This window comes from Phoenix dactylifera, chromosome 7, assembly GCF_009389715.1.
Source record: "Phoenix dactylifera cultivar Barhee BC4 chromosome 7, palm_55x_up_171113_PBpolish2nd_filt_p, whole genome shotgun sequence".
Taxonomy (NCBI): domain Eukaryota; kingdom Viridiplantae; phylum Streptophyta; class Magnoliopsida; order Arecales; family Arecaceae; genus Phoenix; species Phoenix dactylifera.
The window spans coordinates 14887430-14908143 of record NC_052398.1 but is presented as its reverse complement, the minus strand read 5'-3'; the positions used below and the strand labels follow the sequence as shown (position 1 = coordinate 14908143).

At 36.0% G+C, this 20714-nt stretch overlaps 1 protein-coding gene across 12 annotated transcripts; it reads right to left on the bottom strand.

Annotated features, from left to right (window-relative positions):
- Window positions 1-190: 190 nt before the first annotated feature.
- LOC103710580 lies at window positions 191-19880 on the bottom strand. Of its 12 annotated transcripts, none has more exons than XR_003386350.2 (16): window positions 19524-19878; window positions 18846-18968; window positions 16590-16688; window positions 16374-16475; window positions 13301-13384; window positions 13075-13193; window positions 12875-12976; window positions 12221-12337; window positions 12006-12071; window positions 6738-6804; window positions 6578-6631; window positions 6417-6506; window positions 1164-1223; window positions 1047-1088; window positions 797-909; window positions 191-651 (listed from the first exon to the last, which is right to left on the bottom strand). XR_003386350.2 is itself a non-coding variant. In XM_026806014.2 (16 exons), the coding sequence occupies exons 2-16, from the start codon at window positions 19542-19544 to the stop codon at window positions 556-558; spliced, it is 1242 nt and encodes a 413-aa protein (XP_026661815.2). In that variant the 5' UTR covers window positions 19545-19565; window positions 19847-19880; the 3' UTR covers window positions 191-555. The 12 variants fall into 12 exon arrangements, 7 of the variants coding, with proteins under 7 accessions (XP_026661815.2, XP_026661814.2, XP_026661812.2 ...); XR_003386352.2 differs by having other exon boundaries at window positions 1047-1085; XR_003386351.2 differs by having other exon boundaries at window positions 1167-1223.
- Between the last annotated feature and the right edge of the window lie 834 nt (window positions 19881-20714).

Here is a 20714-nt window from a genome sequence, read left to right as displayed (position 1 = left end):
ATGCTCTTTACCTGATCCCACACTTGGCTAACAAATAAGAAATAAAATTCCTATTCAAATTTTGATAATCACAGAAAAGGCCTTTTATATGACAGATATTCCTTTTTTTTTTTTTTGCTGATGACAGATATTCCTTGGCTGCACTCATAAGCTCAAAATTGAAGGTACTTTGAGATATTATAAACAAAGCTATGTTAAAGGCTATTTTAAAACTACAATGTAATGTACAAAGCAACATTCCACAACTTTCAAAGATATATTTGTTATTATTAAAAAAGAATGAAAAATATAATTACATTCTTTGCTTATGTTTTCTTGGTGTAGATCTCAAGAGCTTTGTACTTGTAAATGTCTGCATTACTGCAAAATTTCGGACACTAGCAAACCCTGTATGCCAGCCTGTAGATAGTACCTATGTACACAATGAGTCTCCTGTGGTTCCCTGATTGGATGGAACACCAGTGTATGAATTGAGATTAACTTCATATAGAATCTTGAGAAGGTTCTGAAAGAAAAACATGAAATCTGGACTATTGACTTGAGATCTCTGAGGGATCAAGAGTATGGGTCGACCCAGCACTTGTCCTCTATGACAGCCTTTTGCCATCTCTTTCTGAAAAGATTCAATTCAAAATAAGAACGCTTCCTCACCTGCATAAAAGGTCAACGCATTAAACATTGCTACAGAGAGCAAAGCAAATGCTGAAAAATAGCTCTTTAAACTCTAGAAGCTGTTGGTGTGTGTGGGTTGCGTTAAAGTCTACAAGCTCAACATCAGTCTCTGCATTTGACTGACATTTTCAGAAAGAATCACCATCTTTCGTTTAATCCATTCAATATAATCCCTTTACTTGGAGGCACTGCCTTAGTTTTCGGATATTAATATAACAATCATAAGCCGAAAGTAATCTGCAAATTCAGAATAGAAGATCGACTTGTAGTGGGCAGTTAATTTTGTCAATTATTTGAACTAAAACATGGGCACGAACATCAAACAAGGTGAGTGAAAGAATGAATAGGTCAAAGACAAGCTATGAAATACTTACTGCAGATCTGTCTTTTGAAGTAGAAGATCCATGATGCACCTTCCAATTCAAAAATATGCAAGACAGTTCAGTAAACTAATTGAGAATGTGAACTGAAGCACTAGCAAGCAAACCTACCACCTTTTCCAAGTTAGAAGGCTTTGTCTGAGATGCACCACTAGCACTATCAGCATTTCGCTGCATAAAAGAGCATGCTATCGATGAATAGCAATTTGAATTTTGAAATCTAGGGATAAATGCACTAAAAGTTACAGAATATAACATATTATAGATCTATGTGAAGTAAGTAGAATCATGTGCAATGTGGAAGGATGAGAAGAAAACACATGCACACAGCAGCAAATGTTCACCCTATCTGGTTCAGGCATTTGGGCACACAAATGTAGGAAAATACTTTGGATTGTCTGCAAGTTCAGATGACAAATTTGTCTGATCCACCTATGCAGGCATGACAATTCAGTATTCAAGGCCCCTCATTATTGCATCTATTTCTGCAAGTCGCAACAGACCTCTCATGCAACATGGCAGGAGGAACTTGTTATGTGCACGAAACAAATGCCCTGTAGCATTACTTGCAAGTAAATAGACTGATAATTAAACAGATATATTTATTTTACAAGAAGAAAACATTTAGAAGTTCACAAGGTTTATGAATGAGAAGAAGGGATTTTTTCTTCAATGAGAAGGAAATTTAATTTTTATATGTTGAAGAATAGTCCCATATTGGATAGTTTACAGACTCTAGTTGGTGTTGCATACTCATGGGCTCATCCATGTAACAGCTTAAATTTTTGGATTGGACTTTGACATGGCATCAGAGCCAGCTATCCCTCTTGCCTACTGATGCCTCCATGCTTCCACTTACTAATACATTTGTTGCCCCTCTTTGGGCTACAACCCTCGGGCGCTACATGTGAGAGTAGGTGCTGAGGAATTGTCCCATGTTGGATAGGTTAGGGAAACATTTTAATCTTATATGCTTGTAGAGACCACACTTTTGGCCACTCTACAAAGTAATTCAATTATCTACCTATTATAATGCCACAATTTTCTATCAAAATGCATTCAAAATCATCATTTATTCCATTGGTCTTCTCAAGAAATAGATTGGTTTCTAGTAGGCTCCCTTTTGAACACCCATGTCACATGTCTTGACCAAACCAATCCACTTGATACTTACATCACACTTTCAAAATTTTCAAAATTTTATAGAAGTCCAAATGCAGTTAAATTTGTACTTGTTGAGAAGGGCATCGAGTCAAGAGTCCAACTTATTTTGTGGAACTCTATTCCAAGTTCAGGGTAGAGAGTTATTGCCATCTTACTAACTTCTTCATATAATCCTGAACTTACACAGAATGAGGATATTTTCATATTTCAAACTATTTTCAGATTGTTTTAATATTTCAAACTATTTGCATCTTAGTTAGATCATCTTGAATATTCATATTCAAATTTGTTCCCTTCCCCAAAATCCTGTTTTTTTTTCTTTATTTTATAACTTAGCTTAAGTTTATTGCACCAATTAGTCTAAATCTTTTTAATTCTCTTCTACTAGGCACTTCGCAACATTTGAGTTGCCGCTCTGTATGATATCCAATCTCGTGCAGGATCCCATTGCAAGAAGATCTCATGATTACCAATGCTTTAGCTGGTCATCAAGACACCTGATTGCTTCCCAAGTGATGAAATTGCTGTGTTCAACCTCTTGGTGACAACCTCTTTGTGAACTTGCTTTTAAGAAATATACCCAAGCAAACTCAAATGTTGCAAGATTTGAGTTGCCGCTATTAGGTGGATATCCTCTTCACAAGCAAACTCTATCCAACTATCTTGTCACCTGTTAGTAGTTACACAAGAGATAGACATCAGGCTACTGCAATCCCTTAAATTACTGTGAATGCCCTTACAAATCAAGTAGGACTCCTATTACATCTTAACAACACAAAATAAAACTAAGTTTCATCACTAATAGGAAGTAGGCAAGGACTGGGTTATCTGACTCTATCTTGCCATGTATCAAATGCATCAGGAGTTAAATGTCTCCATTATATTAGCTGGTACTGCACCCTTTTAAAAATGCATCAGAAGCAAACTAGTGAAGAGAATCTGATTGTGATCAATCTACTCTAGTACGAGTTCCACACTTCCTTGGGTCAACTAATGTCACTATCCAACCATACAAATGCTATTTTGATCATTCTTATGTGGTCGTATTAGGCATTAGATCCCAAGCCCAACTAGCAAGCTTATGGGTGTAGCTAGCACTAATTAGATAAATCCTAGGTCATATTGGTGGGACATGTCCAGGGGTCATGGTAGCATTATTGATCTAATGTGCAATTGCACCCAACACCCCCTACCCTCTTAGCCATATTTACCACCACCAGGGCCAAACTTCACCTCCCTACTTATCATCAGCCATCACCATGTCTCCCTCTAACATGCAAGCTTCTTAACACTATTGATCATGTCTAAAAGGCTTCAATTCTTTCCTTTTTCCTTTCCATCCCCTTTTGATTTCTCTTTGATATTTATTTATAGAAAAATCCATTAAAATGTAATTACCAATTATTTGTATATCATTTTACTAAAAAATATAGTATTTTTTTATCCTATTCGTTCATGATATTTATGCATGCATTTTGTTTATTTTATGTTCTTGGTTCCCACAAGGTTCTTGGTTTGTATATACCTCATTTTTTGCCCCTCTACAAGGTAATTCAAATATTTATATACAACGACAACTCTTTTTTTATCAAAATGAACTCAAAAAACATCATTAATTCTAATTTCATTCTGTTGGCATCAATTAGAGTCAATAAATCATCTTTTAAACATTTCTACATGCCCTAATCAAAATAGTCTCACTCACTCAAGCCCTGTCCAACAAACAATCAGCACACGAAATCCAATCAGAATGTAGGATTGTCCTCGCCCATTCCCAAACCAACCTAATTCTAATATAACTATTCATGGCCCGACAAATTCAAAATAGTCCAGCAAGGTTCCAAACACCTAGCCTTCCAATAGAGATCAAGATTTTAAATCCTATAGAATAGGATTGTCCAAGTTTGCGTATGGAACAGGACATGCCACCATCCTACATCATCCCAACATTTGGGATAGGGGATGTCTCAAGACGTGCCGATTGGGATGCTGGGACAATTATGGAACAGTCCTATCTGAATGCTCAAGATGGTACCCAATCCCAGTGCCTTGTGGGACGTCTCGCCGTGATTTAAGTCCTTGGTTGAGATCTTAATGAGTTGTCACCACATGCATGAAGGAACCACTCTTTCACCTACCCCACATCTCCATGCCAACCCCTTGCATAGCCTCATCTTTGTTGCCAGCCTCTACCATTAGGCTCCCTTCTATTGCTTCCCTAAACCTACTCCAACCAGCCGACCCCCTCACCTATGTCGCCGTTGACCATTCCATCCACCAAGTCATTCTCACGAGGACCACTTGCTTATCCATCCCCACCTCTATGCATTCCTCTTCCTTCACTATGACTTCATAGTTAGGCCTCCGTGTGCCTACTTGACGTCCATGAGGCTCTACCTTGGTTTTATCACTGTCGAGCTTCATCACACATATCTTCTCAATACACATGCTCTATTTAGTTGACCTCCCCTCCTCTAGTTTCATCAATGTTACATGTCTTAGAGCAAGTAAGAAGGCATCTCAATATCCAGATAGTTGGACAGTGATTATGGATTTCTATGTTGCAATAGGATCTAGCATGGAAGCTCAACTAGTGACAATCCACCAATAAGTAGAACATGGTGCAACCTTATCATATAATGGTGTTTGATCACAAAGGCAAAAGAAATATTCCTCAAAGAAATAGAGATTACTATAATCATTATAGCTACAATTTATAAGCAAAAACTATTCATCCTATAACTAATCAAATTCCCTTGCCCCACATCTAACTTTGACCTTAATGCTTGATTTTGCCCCACATATTGTAAACTTTATCGATTTCTCACCCTTACCAATCCTCCAACCTCACCCAAGACCAAGCCTGTCCTCTTCCATGCCTTCCTAAAATACCGTTCCTTTTTGTCAACAAGGATGCAGCATCTTATACGGAAGTTGGACTTGTTAGTGGTGGAAAGTGACGAGATCATGGAAATCTCCTTTCTTTTCTTCTCCCAGCAAGTCTTCATTTTATCAATATAGTTCTTTTTGTGTTTGTTTTTTGGTTTTGTAAAACAAGAACAGGACAGGGACTTAAGTGAGATACCATGTGTAACTTGGTACATTTAATCAGCTATGCAACACCATACACCATAGAAATATCCCTGTAGATGCCTTTTATGACATCAAATGGGTGTCTGCAGTATAGTTTCTTAGGTGTAGACCTGAGCACAAGGTTTTTCGTACCTATTGGTAATGATGCATACCGACCCTATCGTACAGTAGCAGTACCGAACCTGTATACGGTACAAGAAGCATATTGAGTGTTGGTACACTGAACCGGCTCCTATACTGGGCGTACCAACACAGTAGCAAGATGGCACCGATATGGGGCCCAATACCAAGATGGCAAACCTTGCCTGAGCATTTATCATTACCAAGATGGCAAACCTTGCCTGAACCGGCTCCTAAACTTCAAACTACAGTTGGAAGAAGAATGTCTATGATTTAGCTGAACCAGGATAGTCCTCACAGTGCATATTTCATCGTCAATCCAGCTAATTGCTAATAGTTACATTGAAGCAACTGCATTCCACTTACTGATTTTAACACAAAGATGGTGCAGACTGGTGAGGATATTTCAAACAGATATCGTAGTGGAATGGATAAAGGGAAGATATAACATGGGAGTAAGTTGCAAGTTTCTAGCAGTGTGGCTAGATGAAGAAATTTATGTTAAAAAAAGAAAATTAGCTTACACTGTAGATTTGATTGTGATCCTCAAATCATGTGCAACAAAAGCAAGAATTTGCAGTCAAGATAAGGATTGATCCGGCTTGAACCATTTAAGATCTCAAATAACAATTTATAATCTCATAAAGGGGCAAATGAGCAAAGGAAAAAACAGAAAAATATGTTAAATCAGTTAGGAAATATGTTAAATCAGAATTTAATTTTAAGGACCCATGACTAGAAAATTTGGCAACAGGGATTAGCATCGTAATAAATGATGGGCTAGCAAGTAGCAACTAAGAACATTGGGGGTCAAAAAAAAAACTTCTAAGTTTGAGCACCAATAGTGAAACCAAATAATTTTTTCACACAAAAAACCAATAAATAATTTAGAAAAAAACAAAAAATTAAGTCCTATATGAGAAGCAAAGATTTTTAATCTGTGTCCTTTAAAATTTAAAAGCTGGAGGAGGTGTCAAAATGGCGTACCTTCTTCTCATCAAGCCCACCGAGTGTAGGGATTCCCCTATGAACTATGTATTCACTGTCCACTACTCCAACATTTTTGCTCCTATCACCCTGTTCAGAGGGTTAGATTCCTTTCCATCACAGATGTACAAAAAGGACTCATTTGGATATGCATATGCTACCTGCGCACAATAACCAAGCTTCGTGTCTAGACCCCAAGCATGAACCAAGTCATTCTACAAAGAATAAGGACCATGAAAGACATGATTTTTAGATATTGTAGGATTAACAAAATATAGTACAACAACAATGGACATATAGTATGAGGAATAGTTTACATACTTGAATCATATGCCATGTGCAACGCCAGGCATCTCTTGAAAACACAGGAGCCATCATTTCTACCCACCTGCAAGTAATTTAACTTAAATTTTTAAGAAGTGGTTTCTGCACCATTAAAATAGAATACAATGATAAAATAATCTTAGAACAGTATACCTAATGAGGGAAAGAGCTACATAAAAATGTAAGAATAATAGATAAAACAACAAGAACAAGGTGGTATGGGAGCAGATCCCAGAACAACATATGCAAAAGGAAACTGAAAAAACAAATGTCAGGCCCTCGTTTCCAATGGCATGTCTGAATCACATACCCTAAAAGCCATCTTCATCAATGAAACTACAGAACATTATATGGTTCATTCCACAATGCATACAGCGACAAGTATGTTGTTACATAATGTCTTTGGACTTCTAAAACTTCCTTTGGTTGTGATATTGGAAGTGAAGAAGTGACTAGCTTTGATTTTGAGTTGCAGCAAGATTTGTTCTATTCCCCCAAACTTCTATTCATTTAACATATTACACAGAGCTGCCAGCATTCCATATTACATGATGTCTAGGCATATTAAAGTGGTTGTTTTCTTATCATCAAGGACAATTTCACCGCAACTTGAATTGACGGTTGTTCTAACCTAAAGACACAAATTTGATTTTTACTCTAATCTAGTTGCTCTAGGGTCAGACACTGTACATGCAGTAAAATAAAATGGAACCCTTTAGGACATTAATTAAGAGCAGGTTGTCCAATAAGGAATTTATCATTCACTTCTATCAATATAGCAAGACAAAGATGTTGTAAAAATTAAATCATAGATATACCAACCCCCCTCCCCCCCCCCCCCCCCAAAAAAAAAAAAAAACTTTTTTTCTGATCACTGGCTACCTTAACTTTAACCAATAAGTTTGCCCCATCAATAAAAAGATTGGCTCTAATATAGATGTACAATTCATCAAAGTTCAAGAAAGTTCCACAAATGGCTATCAATTTATCAGTCCTTTGAATGGTGTCGATTTCCATGAAACCTTCTAAGCAATGATTAATTTAAGAACTAATCAGTATGAGGCCATACAGGGCATAATATACTAACCTAGTGAGGAACTGGTATGAAAACGAGGCTCAATACCCGATTCCTAGTTGATACAGGCAAATCCAGTTCAAACAACTCATATCTTCCGGTACTAGCATCTATTATTTCTGCATGGTGAAACCAAATGAAAGGGGTCTATAACCCCTTTCTTTCTTTTTTTTTTGCCTTTTCTTATTCAAACAGGGAGAGGAAGCGTTTGGGGGCAACCAAGTAGGAGGATCTGCATTTCCTACAGATCTAGTTGTGAATCGGCATGTCCAAAGCCCCAAAACTCATCTATTAAGGTAGTCTTCCATTCCTTCTGCTCTTCTTTTTATGCCTAAAAAAGACTGAAAATAAAACAAATAGCGACAAATCATGGCAAATTTTCTTTCTTTTGGTAAGATTTTACGATATGTTGTAGATATAGCATGTATTACACATTGGCACATTTTTTTGAAGCATTTTCATTTTCTTAAATATATCAATTTTTGATTAAAATAATAAAAAATAAAAATGATAGTATTTTTGAAAAAGAGAGTAGCAAGTTAGTGCTTTAGTGTGCGAGTGCTGCATTTTTGGGGCAGCAATTGCACTACTTGCGTGTTCAATACCACCTGAACCTACGCACAAAATTAGTGTATGTTTAAAATCACTCCGTACCAAAAAAAACTTCTTCAGGCTAGAACCTAATATGTGGGGCTACAGCATTCCAAAATAAATTTTAATTTTCAAAATTTTTATGAATTTGCAATTAGTTTCTAATTGAAACATATGTAACAACAAAATAAACATAAAAAATATTTTTTATTGCACCAGTTCCAGCAAATGCGCAGTGTACTATGTGCCGATATGTACTATACAAGTACTCTAGTACCTAACTGTAACCGTACTTTGCTACCTAGTTTGTCTTGATTACAAAAATTATGTTCATAAAATCAGAGAGCAAGCCCTTGAAGTTCCACAAGACTCGAAAAGAGTAATGTAGGACAAGGGCAAGTTCTAATATAGAGTAGTTCATTATCCTTAAGTCACAAAGCAAAAGACGGAGTTAAAGTTAAATATGGTCGCCGACAAAATATTCAATCCAGATATGTTATAAGTTTTACATAAGTTAAAAGACATGTATTATTTACGAAAGGTTTGTCCATGATTTCTTTAATGATTGCATCATCAATTGTCTGACTAATCCTAGGTTCTATGGGTTATAATCTGTTATAATTACATGTTAGTACCTAGTAATCCCCAAGACAAGTCAATTATTATGTTTGATGGAAGAATAAACTATATGGAAATTCCTAATTACTTCTAGGCACCTAGTTATAGTTGATGGTTAAAATTATCTTTTCTCGACCGGATCACATGTTGGGTTTGAAGCTTGCTTCTTTACCAAGTTGAGAGTCCAGACCCAATCTAGATGCATCTTTATCCATCTAAAAGGGCCGTGGTTTTCTTGGTCTCCTCTTTGATAAGACAAAGAACCTTTGCCTTTTTGTTACACAAAAAAAAAAAAATTGTCTCTTGTGCTATTAAATATCTAGATTAGAAAATACATAGTCACAAAATTCAGCAATATTTTTAAAAAATGGCGAATAATTTAAAACTGGCTGTTTGGCTGAATCATATGGAAAATAATTTGTTAGTTTGGAAACGGATCACAAAAATTTGTTAAGTTCACAAAAATCATGAACGATTTACAGTTTCTAGAATTACTCGTTGATAATGTTTAGTGCCTGCAAGCTGTGGCTCCTCTTCCGTGCATAAGTTTCAAGATGTTATCAGGCTACCATGAAGGTCTTTTTCTCTCTCCCGTTCTTATTTTCCTCTCCACATTTGTCATTTTCTCGGCCTCCCAAATAGCATCTTGTGGGTTGGAGGCTTCCTCAAAAGAAGCTTTTCTCAAAGATAAACACAAATCCTATTGTAAACTTAGAATATACTTTTTATATTCACAAATATCTAATTTGTTTTATTTTAAATATTCCAAATTTTAGCTACACTCTTCCCAAATTTACCTAATGTTTGCCAAATTCCAAACACCCCAAGCTTGCCAAATTGTTCCCAAACACCAAACTGGTGACAATGGAAGAGAGAGCTATAGCATAGCTCTCCAACTCTCTATATTATATGAGGGACATGCATGGATATGAATAGTGGGTATGAAAAAGGTGCTTCGCAAAGGCTTGTGGCTAATGACATGAAGAGAAAGAGAGAGAAAGAGAAGGACAGGAAGAGAAGAAGAGAGGAAGAGGAGAGAGAAAAGAAGAAAAACTATAATATTTTCAGCTCTTGCCTTGATCCTCGACATCTTAGTGGCTTCTCATTATGCTTCTTCTGAGATAAAACTCTTGGCATAGTATTCTCCTTTATTAAACTCTCTTGTAAGTTTTTTCTCTAGGTCATTTTATCTCGTACCTTGATGGACGCTTGTAATTTGCCTTGTACTCTAAATATTATAGTGAATCTCTCACTCCGCTAGGGTTAGTAGCCCGATTTTTGGGTGAACCATGTTAAATGTTGGTATGATGTGCATTGTTTTTTTCTATTATTTTGTTAAGCTACTCCTAGGTTTATAGCAACCATGTCAATTCAATTGGAATTACTTGCGGACACAAGGGTCTCTCTTACTAACATTAATATTCTTGTATTAACTTAGGGCTCCCAGCTCCTAACTCCCTAAAGTCCTCATGGCTAACCCCCTAGGATATACTAACTCAAAGAGGTGGGTGCCTCAAGGCATAACCCCCTTGTGCTCCCTTGTCTATGCAAAAGAGCAAGAAAAGAAGATATCATGGAGAGATAACCCTTGTAACATTTTTGGAAGTTTACACTACTCTATCCCAGGAAGCCTTAAGATGTAATAATCATCTCTCCTCTGTACATTACATCATCTTTGATTAGAAAGTACAATCATCTACCTAGTTCTAGGTTTCAACAACACCAACATGTTTATGACATATAGTGCAAGGAGAATCCTGCTCATGCTCAGACATCACCATGTTGGTGAACCATGTAGCCTTACAATTTTCGTCAATGTCTTATGGTGAAACACATAGATCTTTGTGTTTTTCATATCACTGGAAATCCTTTGATGACAAAAACAAGCCCAATCTAGAACATCCACCAGTTGGCTTTGTAGATTCCTAGTTAACACAATGTAAAGAGTGGAGTGGGTAAGTAATCTCAATCTCTGCATGGTGGACCAAATGAAAGAACCAAATATTCCAATTATTGCTACCACAAAGCTTGTGGTGTCTATCTGCTTCTAAGCTCCTTTCAAAAGGTTAGCACAAGTAATATTTTTTTTTTCATGAGGCATGGTAAACACATCTCAGAATTTGTACTAACTTCTAGAATACTCCAATTGAAAATTTCATTTTAAGAGAGAAAAAAACACTTTATACAATTGTCCTTTCAATTTCTAGACTCAAGAAAACAAGTTCCTTTCCCTTTACCACAGAAGTTGAAATGGAGTGCAATCCGAATCTACTTGAACTTTAGGCCATCAGTTTTCTCCTTTTGGATGGAGATCCATCAAGTCTCACCAAAAGGCAATCCTAACTATAACATATCCTAAAATCAATTAAAAAAAAAAGAATGTGATAAGAAACATCTTGAATGGCACAACCACATCGCAAACCCCTAAAGTACTTCACTTTGTCACTCTTACCAACTACTATTAGAGAGAAAAAAATATATAAACATTTAAATCATCTACTTGATCGAAGACATGCTTGAAAGTTTGACATTAACATTTACATCCAGCGAATGTAGCCCTTGCAACCCATATCTCAAGCATAGAGGATACAATATCCCAATAACTAAAAGTTTGACATGTCATCATTTACACCCATTGAATATAGCCCTTGCAACCTCTCTCTCAAGTCTGTAAATTACATTACCCAAATCCTTTCATTTCAGCCGCTACACTACATCACTTGTTAGGATGCTAACCACCTTTAACGTTAAACTTCCCCCCTTTATAAAGCTTTGCTAAATCCTTTTAAAATTACTAGACTAAATGAATATTTGGTGTAATCCCAAACTAAAACCAATGTCTAACAAAAATGCCAGCACAGGGCAATTACATGACTTTTGTTCTTGTCCAAATCAAAGATGAAGCATGGCAATGCATCAGTCTGACAATGAGAATTGATGAGTACAACAAATATAGTAGCATATAAGAAAAATGAACTTACCCTGTGCATGGAGGAGTAGTACTATTCTCGTAGCATCTCCCACCACCTCCAAGCTTGTAAATTCTTCTGTTGAGGCAACAAAAAACTTTTCACAAGATGTAGCGGTATAAAAAGTGGTAAACACCAGTATCCTAGCTTCATGCATTATATTTCAATCCAAATGAACTTAATAACAAATGGAAATGGTCGGTTCCCATGAAAAGATAAGGAAAAACCTGTGTACATCTCCTTTTCTCCAACGTGCAGTGATTCCATGATGAACCGCAGATTTTGCAGTGTCCAAGGCAGGTTGTGATATCTCTAGTCCTTCCCTTTTGATGATTGATAAATATCTGTAAGAGTCAAGTGTGTCTCTTAGACATATAACACTCAAGTAGAAAACCTAATCAAAGAGATCTAAAAAAGAAGCAATATTATTTTATCAAAGCATCTGATCCACTCCACATATAGAAAGACAATTAAAATATTATTCTGATTTGATATGACCATGGCAATGACATAAATTTCAAAATGTATTTGAATGTCTCAGTTAGGGAAATTAAGGAATTGAGTCAATGACGAAACACAAATTAACAATTAATGATAATAACAAATACAATGATTTAATATTTCAATGAGAACTTAGATTGCACAACAATCGCCAACAGTGATAAATTCTTATGGCCAAATTGCAAAACCATTAAAAAGATGCCAATAGAAGGCATTTTGAAGCTTAAATTACTGAATAATATAACCCAGTATATAAACATTTATTCCAAGTGGTTTAAGCTCAAAACTATGTTCGCGAGAAAATTTGGATCTTTAAGGTCCTAGGACTAAATCCAACTTATGCAAAATATAGATATATCAAAAAAGAACAAAACACATACCTTAGGGGATGAAAATTTTCCACTTCAAGATCTTCATCCCAAAGGAAGATGTAATTATACTCAGCAACTACATCTGGATGTAAGAAACGCTTAGCAAACCACCTGCAAAATTATAAATATAGTTCTCAATATGGTATAGATGTCTAAAAGATCAATGTTCAATTTGGGCTTGAAAAGGATTTTATGCATGAGCAAAGTACCATTTTGTTTGATTGATTGCAGAGATATGCAAGGCACTATCACTCCACCGTACGTCACTCCATTCATCCACAACACCATCATAGTGGAAAAGCATTACAGTGAAATTATTGGAAGGGAACTGAAGTAAAAATAATCAAAAGAATCAGTTAACTAAATAATCTGCATAAGAGATCATGTCAAGAATATTAACAGGAAAAAGATATTAGGTAGTAATGCCATCTTTACCTTCTCTACAATTTGACTAACAGCTCCCTTTTGCTTTATTCCGACAGGTATTGCCAATAAGCTCTTTGAATGTTTGGTTTTAACCTATTCTCAACAAATTGCCATGGGCATCACTTAGATATTCAGCTTCAATAACATTTTATATGTGCTATATGATGTCTTCTAAACATATCAGTGGTCATATTGCACCTAAAAAGGAGAGATCAATCAACTAAGTTTGATCGAGGTCTGTCGAACCGGTACCGGGGTTCCAAACCGGCACACCCAAATTTATTTTCTAAGTTTTTCAAGTTTGATTAATTGGTAATCAATATTTTCAACTTTTTCAATGATTTACGTATAATTTGATGTTATTTGATTTTTTTTGATGTTTCTATGATCCCACTATAACCTAAATGATCCATCTTGTTGTTCTAAAGTAATACAAAACATAAAATGATTAGTGAGATGTTGCATGCTACAAGAAACAATATGAAACATCCTAAAATCAACTAGTGAGGTGAAAAATATAAAATAATACAATCAATTATATATATTTAAAGTACAACATACATACGGATATCTAAAATCTCATCAAGTGGTGATGCCTCTCGTAGATATCCGGATCATTAGTATAGTTAGGAGGCACATCAGCCCACTCCTCAAACCAAGCGGTGTTGTGGTCTTATATGTTCATCCCATAAGAAATGCGCTCTGGGTTATAAATACTTTCGAATTTTTTGCTGAAGCTCTAGATTTGAGAGGTAATCTCTGGCTGATAATACGGCTGTGGAGGGGCCATCCGAATATACTGACAACAAAATTCGATCCGTAAGATGCTCTGGGCTGCGTAGGATAGTAGCCACCAGAAGATGATGCCTCGGACGCACCATAGGATCTAGTATATGACAAAGAAGCTGATATATTTATGGATCCTACTCCACGTGCGAGGTCATCTGCAGTTGCATCATACCCTCCTGAATAACCTCGAGGAGCCCGTCTCCTATATCCAATGTATCATTGCGGGCTCTACTACATCGAGCATCGTGGTCCCTATCCTGTATAGCATACGTAAACTAGGACTCACCGATGAATCAAAGACCACCTTGTGATTTTGTGAGAAACTTCTCAGGCCTTCCCAACTAGTCTTTAAAACAAACGGAGAGAGGGAGGAGGGTACCGATTTGAAACTAGTCCAGCTCTATGCAAATTGAACTGATTCCGCACAAAACCGACCGATTCAGACAGAGTTCGGGCGGTTCGCTACTGGTTCCGGCTAGTTCCTATGGGTTTGGAGCTAGTTCCGGCCGATTTGGAGCCGGTTTCAAAAAAAATAGATGAACCGACCCGGTCCCCTACCTAGTCAGCACGGTATGGGGTTCGGCAGACCTTGATTATGATCATTGTTTTCTATCTCATTGGATTTCTATATTTTGCTCTTTTAGTCTTGCTCAAGCAAGCCTTTGAGGCATCTTCTACCATATGCAAGCTTTACTCGTAAAAAAGTAGAGTGCGTTTTTTTTTTTATTTTACTCATTTTTTTCTCCAACAAGCCCGACATGAAATGATCATATAGAGGTTTCATAGAGGACATTAACTTTGTTTCCTATAGATGGTAGCAAGGTAGTACCTGAAGCAATAAAAACATGCATAGTGTCAACTAATAACTGAATGAAATTTCGTTCTTTAAATTAGTGCACATGGTAAGCTGATCTATAATGACCATAAAAGTAGTAACCATAAAAATAATTCCTTTGGGTATATGTTTACCAAATTTCTCGTGGCTTGGAACAAGTTATGAAATGGTCATGAAAATTCCTCATGGCCTCCAAGCAACTCGAGGTTATCCATTGCAAAGTTTGTCTGCACATCCAGACTAACTCAATAAACCCTTATTTAATTCCTTCTAACCCAATCTAATTAAACATCAGAGATTTTAGAATATTTATGATCCAAGAGGTCACCAAAGCCGTTATGGATCAGCTAGGGCACTTTGGGTAGGTCTCTGTTTCACATAGCTGCCCATTTTCAATGATCATTTAGGGCTATGAAACACCATGTCTAACTTGACTTACTATTTATTGTAAACATTGAGCAGAGCGTAACTCATAATCCATGAATAATTGGGCAATGTAACAAAAGACAATTGATAAAGTTGAAATCTAGTTTCTGGCTTATTTAAACAATCTTTGTATTTTTCTCATTTCTTGGGAAATTCAAATGAATCCGACTATGTTTTCGAGAGGCGGACTTTACTAGTATAAATAATAGGCTTTGTACCTCAATTTTGTCCATTGATTGGAAAAAAGTAAATACCTTGCTTTCCACCTGCTCAAAAAATTTCTTTTCTCTGCTTCTTTTGTTTTTGTGTGTGAGATTTGAGTTAAGCAGATTGAAGGAAGAAATTCTCTCTCTCCAATCAGATCAATTTAACAATCATTTGACGGTCATCTAAGCAGTTCATGTGATGCTTGGACTTGTAGTGATATTCTGGAAAATTACAACAACTTTCACAATAATTTTTTTATTTCTATTTTTTATCTAAGTTTGTAATTAAATAAAATGAGTTGAATCCTGGTTTGATGATCAATGTAGTCTTAAAATCTGAATGTTACAACAACATCCTTGTGAGTAAATGAACATAGAGAGTAGAAAGACAATTAACCATTGTTCCGATGTTAAACATGAGCATGGTTTTCAAGTTACTTATCGAACAAAATAATTTCATAAGCATTCATACTTTCAGCCATTAGACTCGCATATATTAGCAAAAGATGTGAGAGTGGATATCACAAATTTCATGCATACATACATACATCGTATTTATGTACATGCATACGTACATACATCCATACATATCAACTTTGAAACCTAGCTGAGTGGAAACAACTATAATTCAAAAGAAAAAACAGAAGAAGAAGAGAACATATTGTAGGAGCGATTGATAGTATGACCTGCATCTATGCATAAATGCTGCACAGAGAATGATCTTATGGATATTGTTAAAGAGTAACGTGTTCAGACTCTTAACAGCCAACATCCATCGAACAGAAATAGGCCATTTTCTTACCCATGAGAGAGATGATTAACACACCTTTCTTTCTGGAGAGCCCCACAGAGGTTGCATTTCAAAGTTCGAAGTTTGGCTAATAATGCCTTTTGGCAATGGTTCACTTCCTGCAGGCTTCCATTGACTCTAAACCACAGATATACTGAATTCATTTCCACAGAAATAAATGATACAATGACAACATAAGCAGACATAACATGATATGGTAGATCTAAAGCATGCTGAATTACAAGAAAGAACCTCGCATAAACTGGATTTAGTGGTCTCTAAATTGCGTTTAGTCTCCAAATTTGTTTGACTGTTCTGCACAGAATTAGCTGCTCCCCAAGTTGATACTTTCTGCAAAGGTGCGACAAAAATACTTCCTCTATAAATGCTAATATACAATTTTGATGAAGTCATTATATGATTGTCATTTTATTGATAGCACAATGTACCCTTCTAATGTGATTGCGAAAAACATCAACTGTAAGAAAAAAATATGCCATCAATTGAAAAGCATTGATGGAGAAAAAAATAAACATATTATAGAGGTGCATTGCTGCTACATAAATAAGAGATTAAAATAAACAGAAAACAAATGCAGAAATGAAACATTTTAAAATTCCAACAGGAAGTTCCCCACCATTCCTTGAGAAAAAAATGACACTAATAAAAAAGATAATAAAAACTATGGAAGAAGCACAGATTTTTTATGAAGCTCCAATCCAATCACTCAGGAGAAATAACACTCCCAAATGCACATTCTGATGGTCCAGATAATGGAGAAAACAGTTAGCAGCACATAAAACTAATACAAGAAGACAAGTTCTAGATAGTCAAGCAATGAATAGCCTGTCTAAAAAAAAAAGCTGCATACATATGCTTGTAAGGTGCTTCACAACCTCAATATATCTGCTAGATAGAGGCTTAGAAGCTGCACATACCATACTGAAGAACATTTTAATCCAAAAAAGAACGCATATATATTACCTTAATGCTAGCAATTCCCCTTTAACAATTTAATCCACTTGTAATCAACCACCCTTCCATAACATAATGTTATAGGACCTCACAAACCACCACATCCAGCCCCAACAATGTCAGCCTATCAACATTAAACAGGGGTATGTAGGTATCCATTTCATCAAGTCGGATGAATAGCCTCTCCTACATAAACCCTGGACAGTTCAATTTGACTGTGTGTGCGCGAGACCATCTATATATTTCTGATACAGGGCTTTTTCCACTAAACTCAAGATTTATCTTTGTTTTTCAGTGGAGAACCCAGATATTTTTTTTCTTAAAAAAGAAAAAGGTTACCACCATCCTTAACAACCCTAATGTAATAGCTTAATGCTTGGTTACAGGTCTCGAAGAAGAACATCTTAGATATTGGAAGGAGCTGGCACTTAGACACACCTGCACCTGACAAAAGTACCTAAGTTCAGGCAACAAAGATTCTCTTGTATTTCTCCCCTTAATCTGAAACCTCTCAAGATCATCAAGCCTTGAACATGGAGATAGCTTCCAATTCCTTGCACAAACACTAACAAAAGGCTTAACCCATGGAGGTGGCTTCATGGACTCTACTAAGCCACTGGTTCACATTCAAGGCCAAGTTCTCCAAGATGGAAACTGTGCATTTGTTTCTCAGTATTATCCTTTTGTATAGTCTACAGCCTCTCATGGTGCGTGAAGCCCACTAAAAAATATTGGGTGCCTGTTAATGAAATCACTGAGATTCAGTATTAAGAAAAAATAATTTCTAAACACTCTCATGAATACAACAACACGAGCCTCCTCTTTGAGGTTATTTTGCTGGCAACACAGCAAGATAATTCTTTTCCCCATATATCTGTTATCCTCCTCTGTTTTCCCCTCACTGCAGCAACCTTTTGTCATTCTACCTCATAGGATCTGGTTGTGTGGAATGAAGACCAAAGAACGATCATCCAGAAGGAGGCATTGGAATCATATCTACTATGGTCCAGCTATGATCATCAAACTTGCTGAACATGAAGATGGTAAGTGTGGTTTCTACAATTACCATGCAAAAAAAAATGAACAAACTTTTAAGCATATCAATGAACAACATTAAGATTTTAGTGATTGCATCTAAAAGGATCTTTCAACTAAAGATAAAAATATCCCACATATTTTCAAGCAACATGTCATTCCAGAAAGATAATTATCAAAGAATATTATGATTTAATGCAACTATATGTAAAACAGTATTCTCCAATTACCTGTTTTGAATATCAAAAAGATGAAGAGTTTGATCATATTAGTGAACAACAATCAGCAACATTCCAGTAAAACCATGCAAAGTTGTGTTCTACTGGTTAAATCCACATTTTAAAACATGCAAATTTTTCTTCAGATCAAAAAGAAAAATCTATAGGGTGCTGGAATAATGAAAAGAGCTACACTCACACTTTACTAATGAACTTTATATTCCAACACATTCCAAAATAAGGTTACAATAGTTAAGTAAAGCAAAGGAATCATGCAAACCTCCTTAATATCAATTGCAACAAACGCACTCCCCATGAAGAAAACTATACAAAGGAGAGCAGCTGCAGATATAAGGTTGCAGAAACATTGCCTTTTATATGCAGGATCTTTGGGCAGAGAACCCTGCAGGAAAAATCAGAAATAAATGATCTGAGCGCATAAAACAAATAGCAAAACTATCTCTCAATGAGAAAATGGACCTGGAATGCTTAATAGCACATCACATTATAAACAGGAAAATGATTATAAGATTACTTCCCAAAGTAAATATGATTGCAATAGAATCACAATTCATGACTTGAATAACTAAAGAGACTTGCACCGAGATTAAATAAACCCAGTTACGGGCTAGAGACAGTATTCAGAGATTAGCGCCATTTTTCATCCGAAAAGATTATCAACCCATTTGAATAAAGTGAAATGGTGAAATGAATCATTTCAAAAATCCAATCTTTTTCATTTTAACACACTATTTTCATCGTCAAGTTAAAAAAAAGGAAAACATATGACTGTTATAACTGAAGTTTCATAGAGGAGTGCATTATCCTCGGCAAATTGAATTGATAAGAGAAAAATAGATTTCTATAACATCAATAGATGAATATTATAATTGACAGAACTAGAAGATACAATACAAACGCAAATAAATCTTTATAAATCAGCAGACAAACAGCTTACACAGTTCGATAGCTTCATCATAATTGTACTTGCAATCGAATTCTGCAAAACAAACATAACCCAGAAGATGAAAGTCAAAATTCGAACAAAAAACGAAATTTAAACAAAAGAAAAGCTTATCAAGCAAGTGAGCGTGACCCCTGGGAGCCCTCAATCAGGAAAGAAGAGAAAGAAAATCCTGGTAGACCAAACGGACTCTATATGTTTCAGAAGAGGTTGGAAGGATGCAGGGGACTCTCAAGCGGTTAGTATTTGAGAAATTTTATGAAGAGGAAAAGAATAGTATTTGAGGAAGAGAAGAGAACCGAGAGGAAGAAAGGCACCACTTTTAATGGGTCTCTGATTCCATAAGATTAGCAACAAGAAGTGAGAGGAAGATAAAGGGATAAGGGAGGAGGGAAAGCGAAGGGTTGTGGCTTTTGACTGCCGTTTTATTAACTCGATTAATTTATTCTTTAGTCAAAAAAGAGAGGGGAGAGAGAGACGGCTCCTTTCTTCCCGTCGCTTAGAGAGAGAGAGAGAGTGATCGGGTCGTGGAGGATGTATGCGAAACTTTGGGACCCAGATTTATGTGGGTCCCACGCTGCCACCCGTCGATGTGCATGAGAGATACCATGTTCCGTGGGATAGATTCGGAATTTTTTTTTGTGGTACCAATAGATTCGAAAAATTGAAGCGGTAATCCTTTGCTACATTGTCGCAATAACAAGCATAAAATAGTAATATCTCTTAAATAAGTCTTATATCTCCTAAAATAGAATTCCTAAAATAGTAATATATTGTCTCAATATCATTCCTAAAATAGTAATATATCTCCTCAAATATCATACCCAAAATAATACTCCTTAATTGCCTTCCATCGAGATATGCCAACCAAACTAAATGGTATGGTGCAGTCATATCATACCAATTCAGTATCAATACACAATTTAGGGATATATTGATATTCGATATGCTGAATCGGTTTTCATACCGGACATACCAATATAGTAACATAATAACACCTGTTTGGAGCATGATATCAAACTGTACATTGCTTTTAATCATTTGCCCTCTCTCTTAAAGGTAACTTATGTGGCATTCTCTAGCAAAAGGGACAATTGGGCAATCTTTTAACTAAAAAACAATCTTGATTTGGCAAATTATAATGATTCACAACATTTTTGACATGTTTCAAGATTCATTGTTATC

What these genes read in the sequence shown, in the direction of transcription:
- LOC103710580 (XM_026806011.2), bottom strand. Translation starts at nt 19,580, where the DNA reads ATGTTTGTTTTGCAGAATTCGATTGCAAGTACAATTATGATGAAGCTA. An exon ending in GGGGCTCTCCAGAAAGAAAG is followed by an intron (nt 13,385 to 16,373) that starts GTGTGTTAATCA and finishes TGTTGAGAATAG; the next exon opens with GTTAAAACCAAACATTCAAA. An exon ending in AGAAAAGGAGATGTACACAG is followed by an intron (nt 12,072 to 12,220) that starts GTTTTTCCTTAT and finishes TTGCCTCAACAG; the next exon opens with AAGAATTTACAAGCTTGGAG.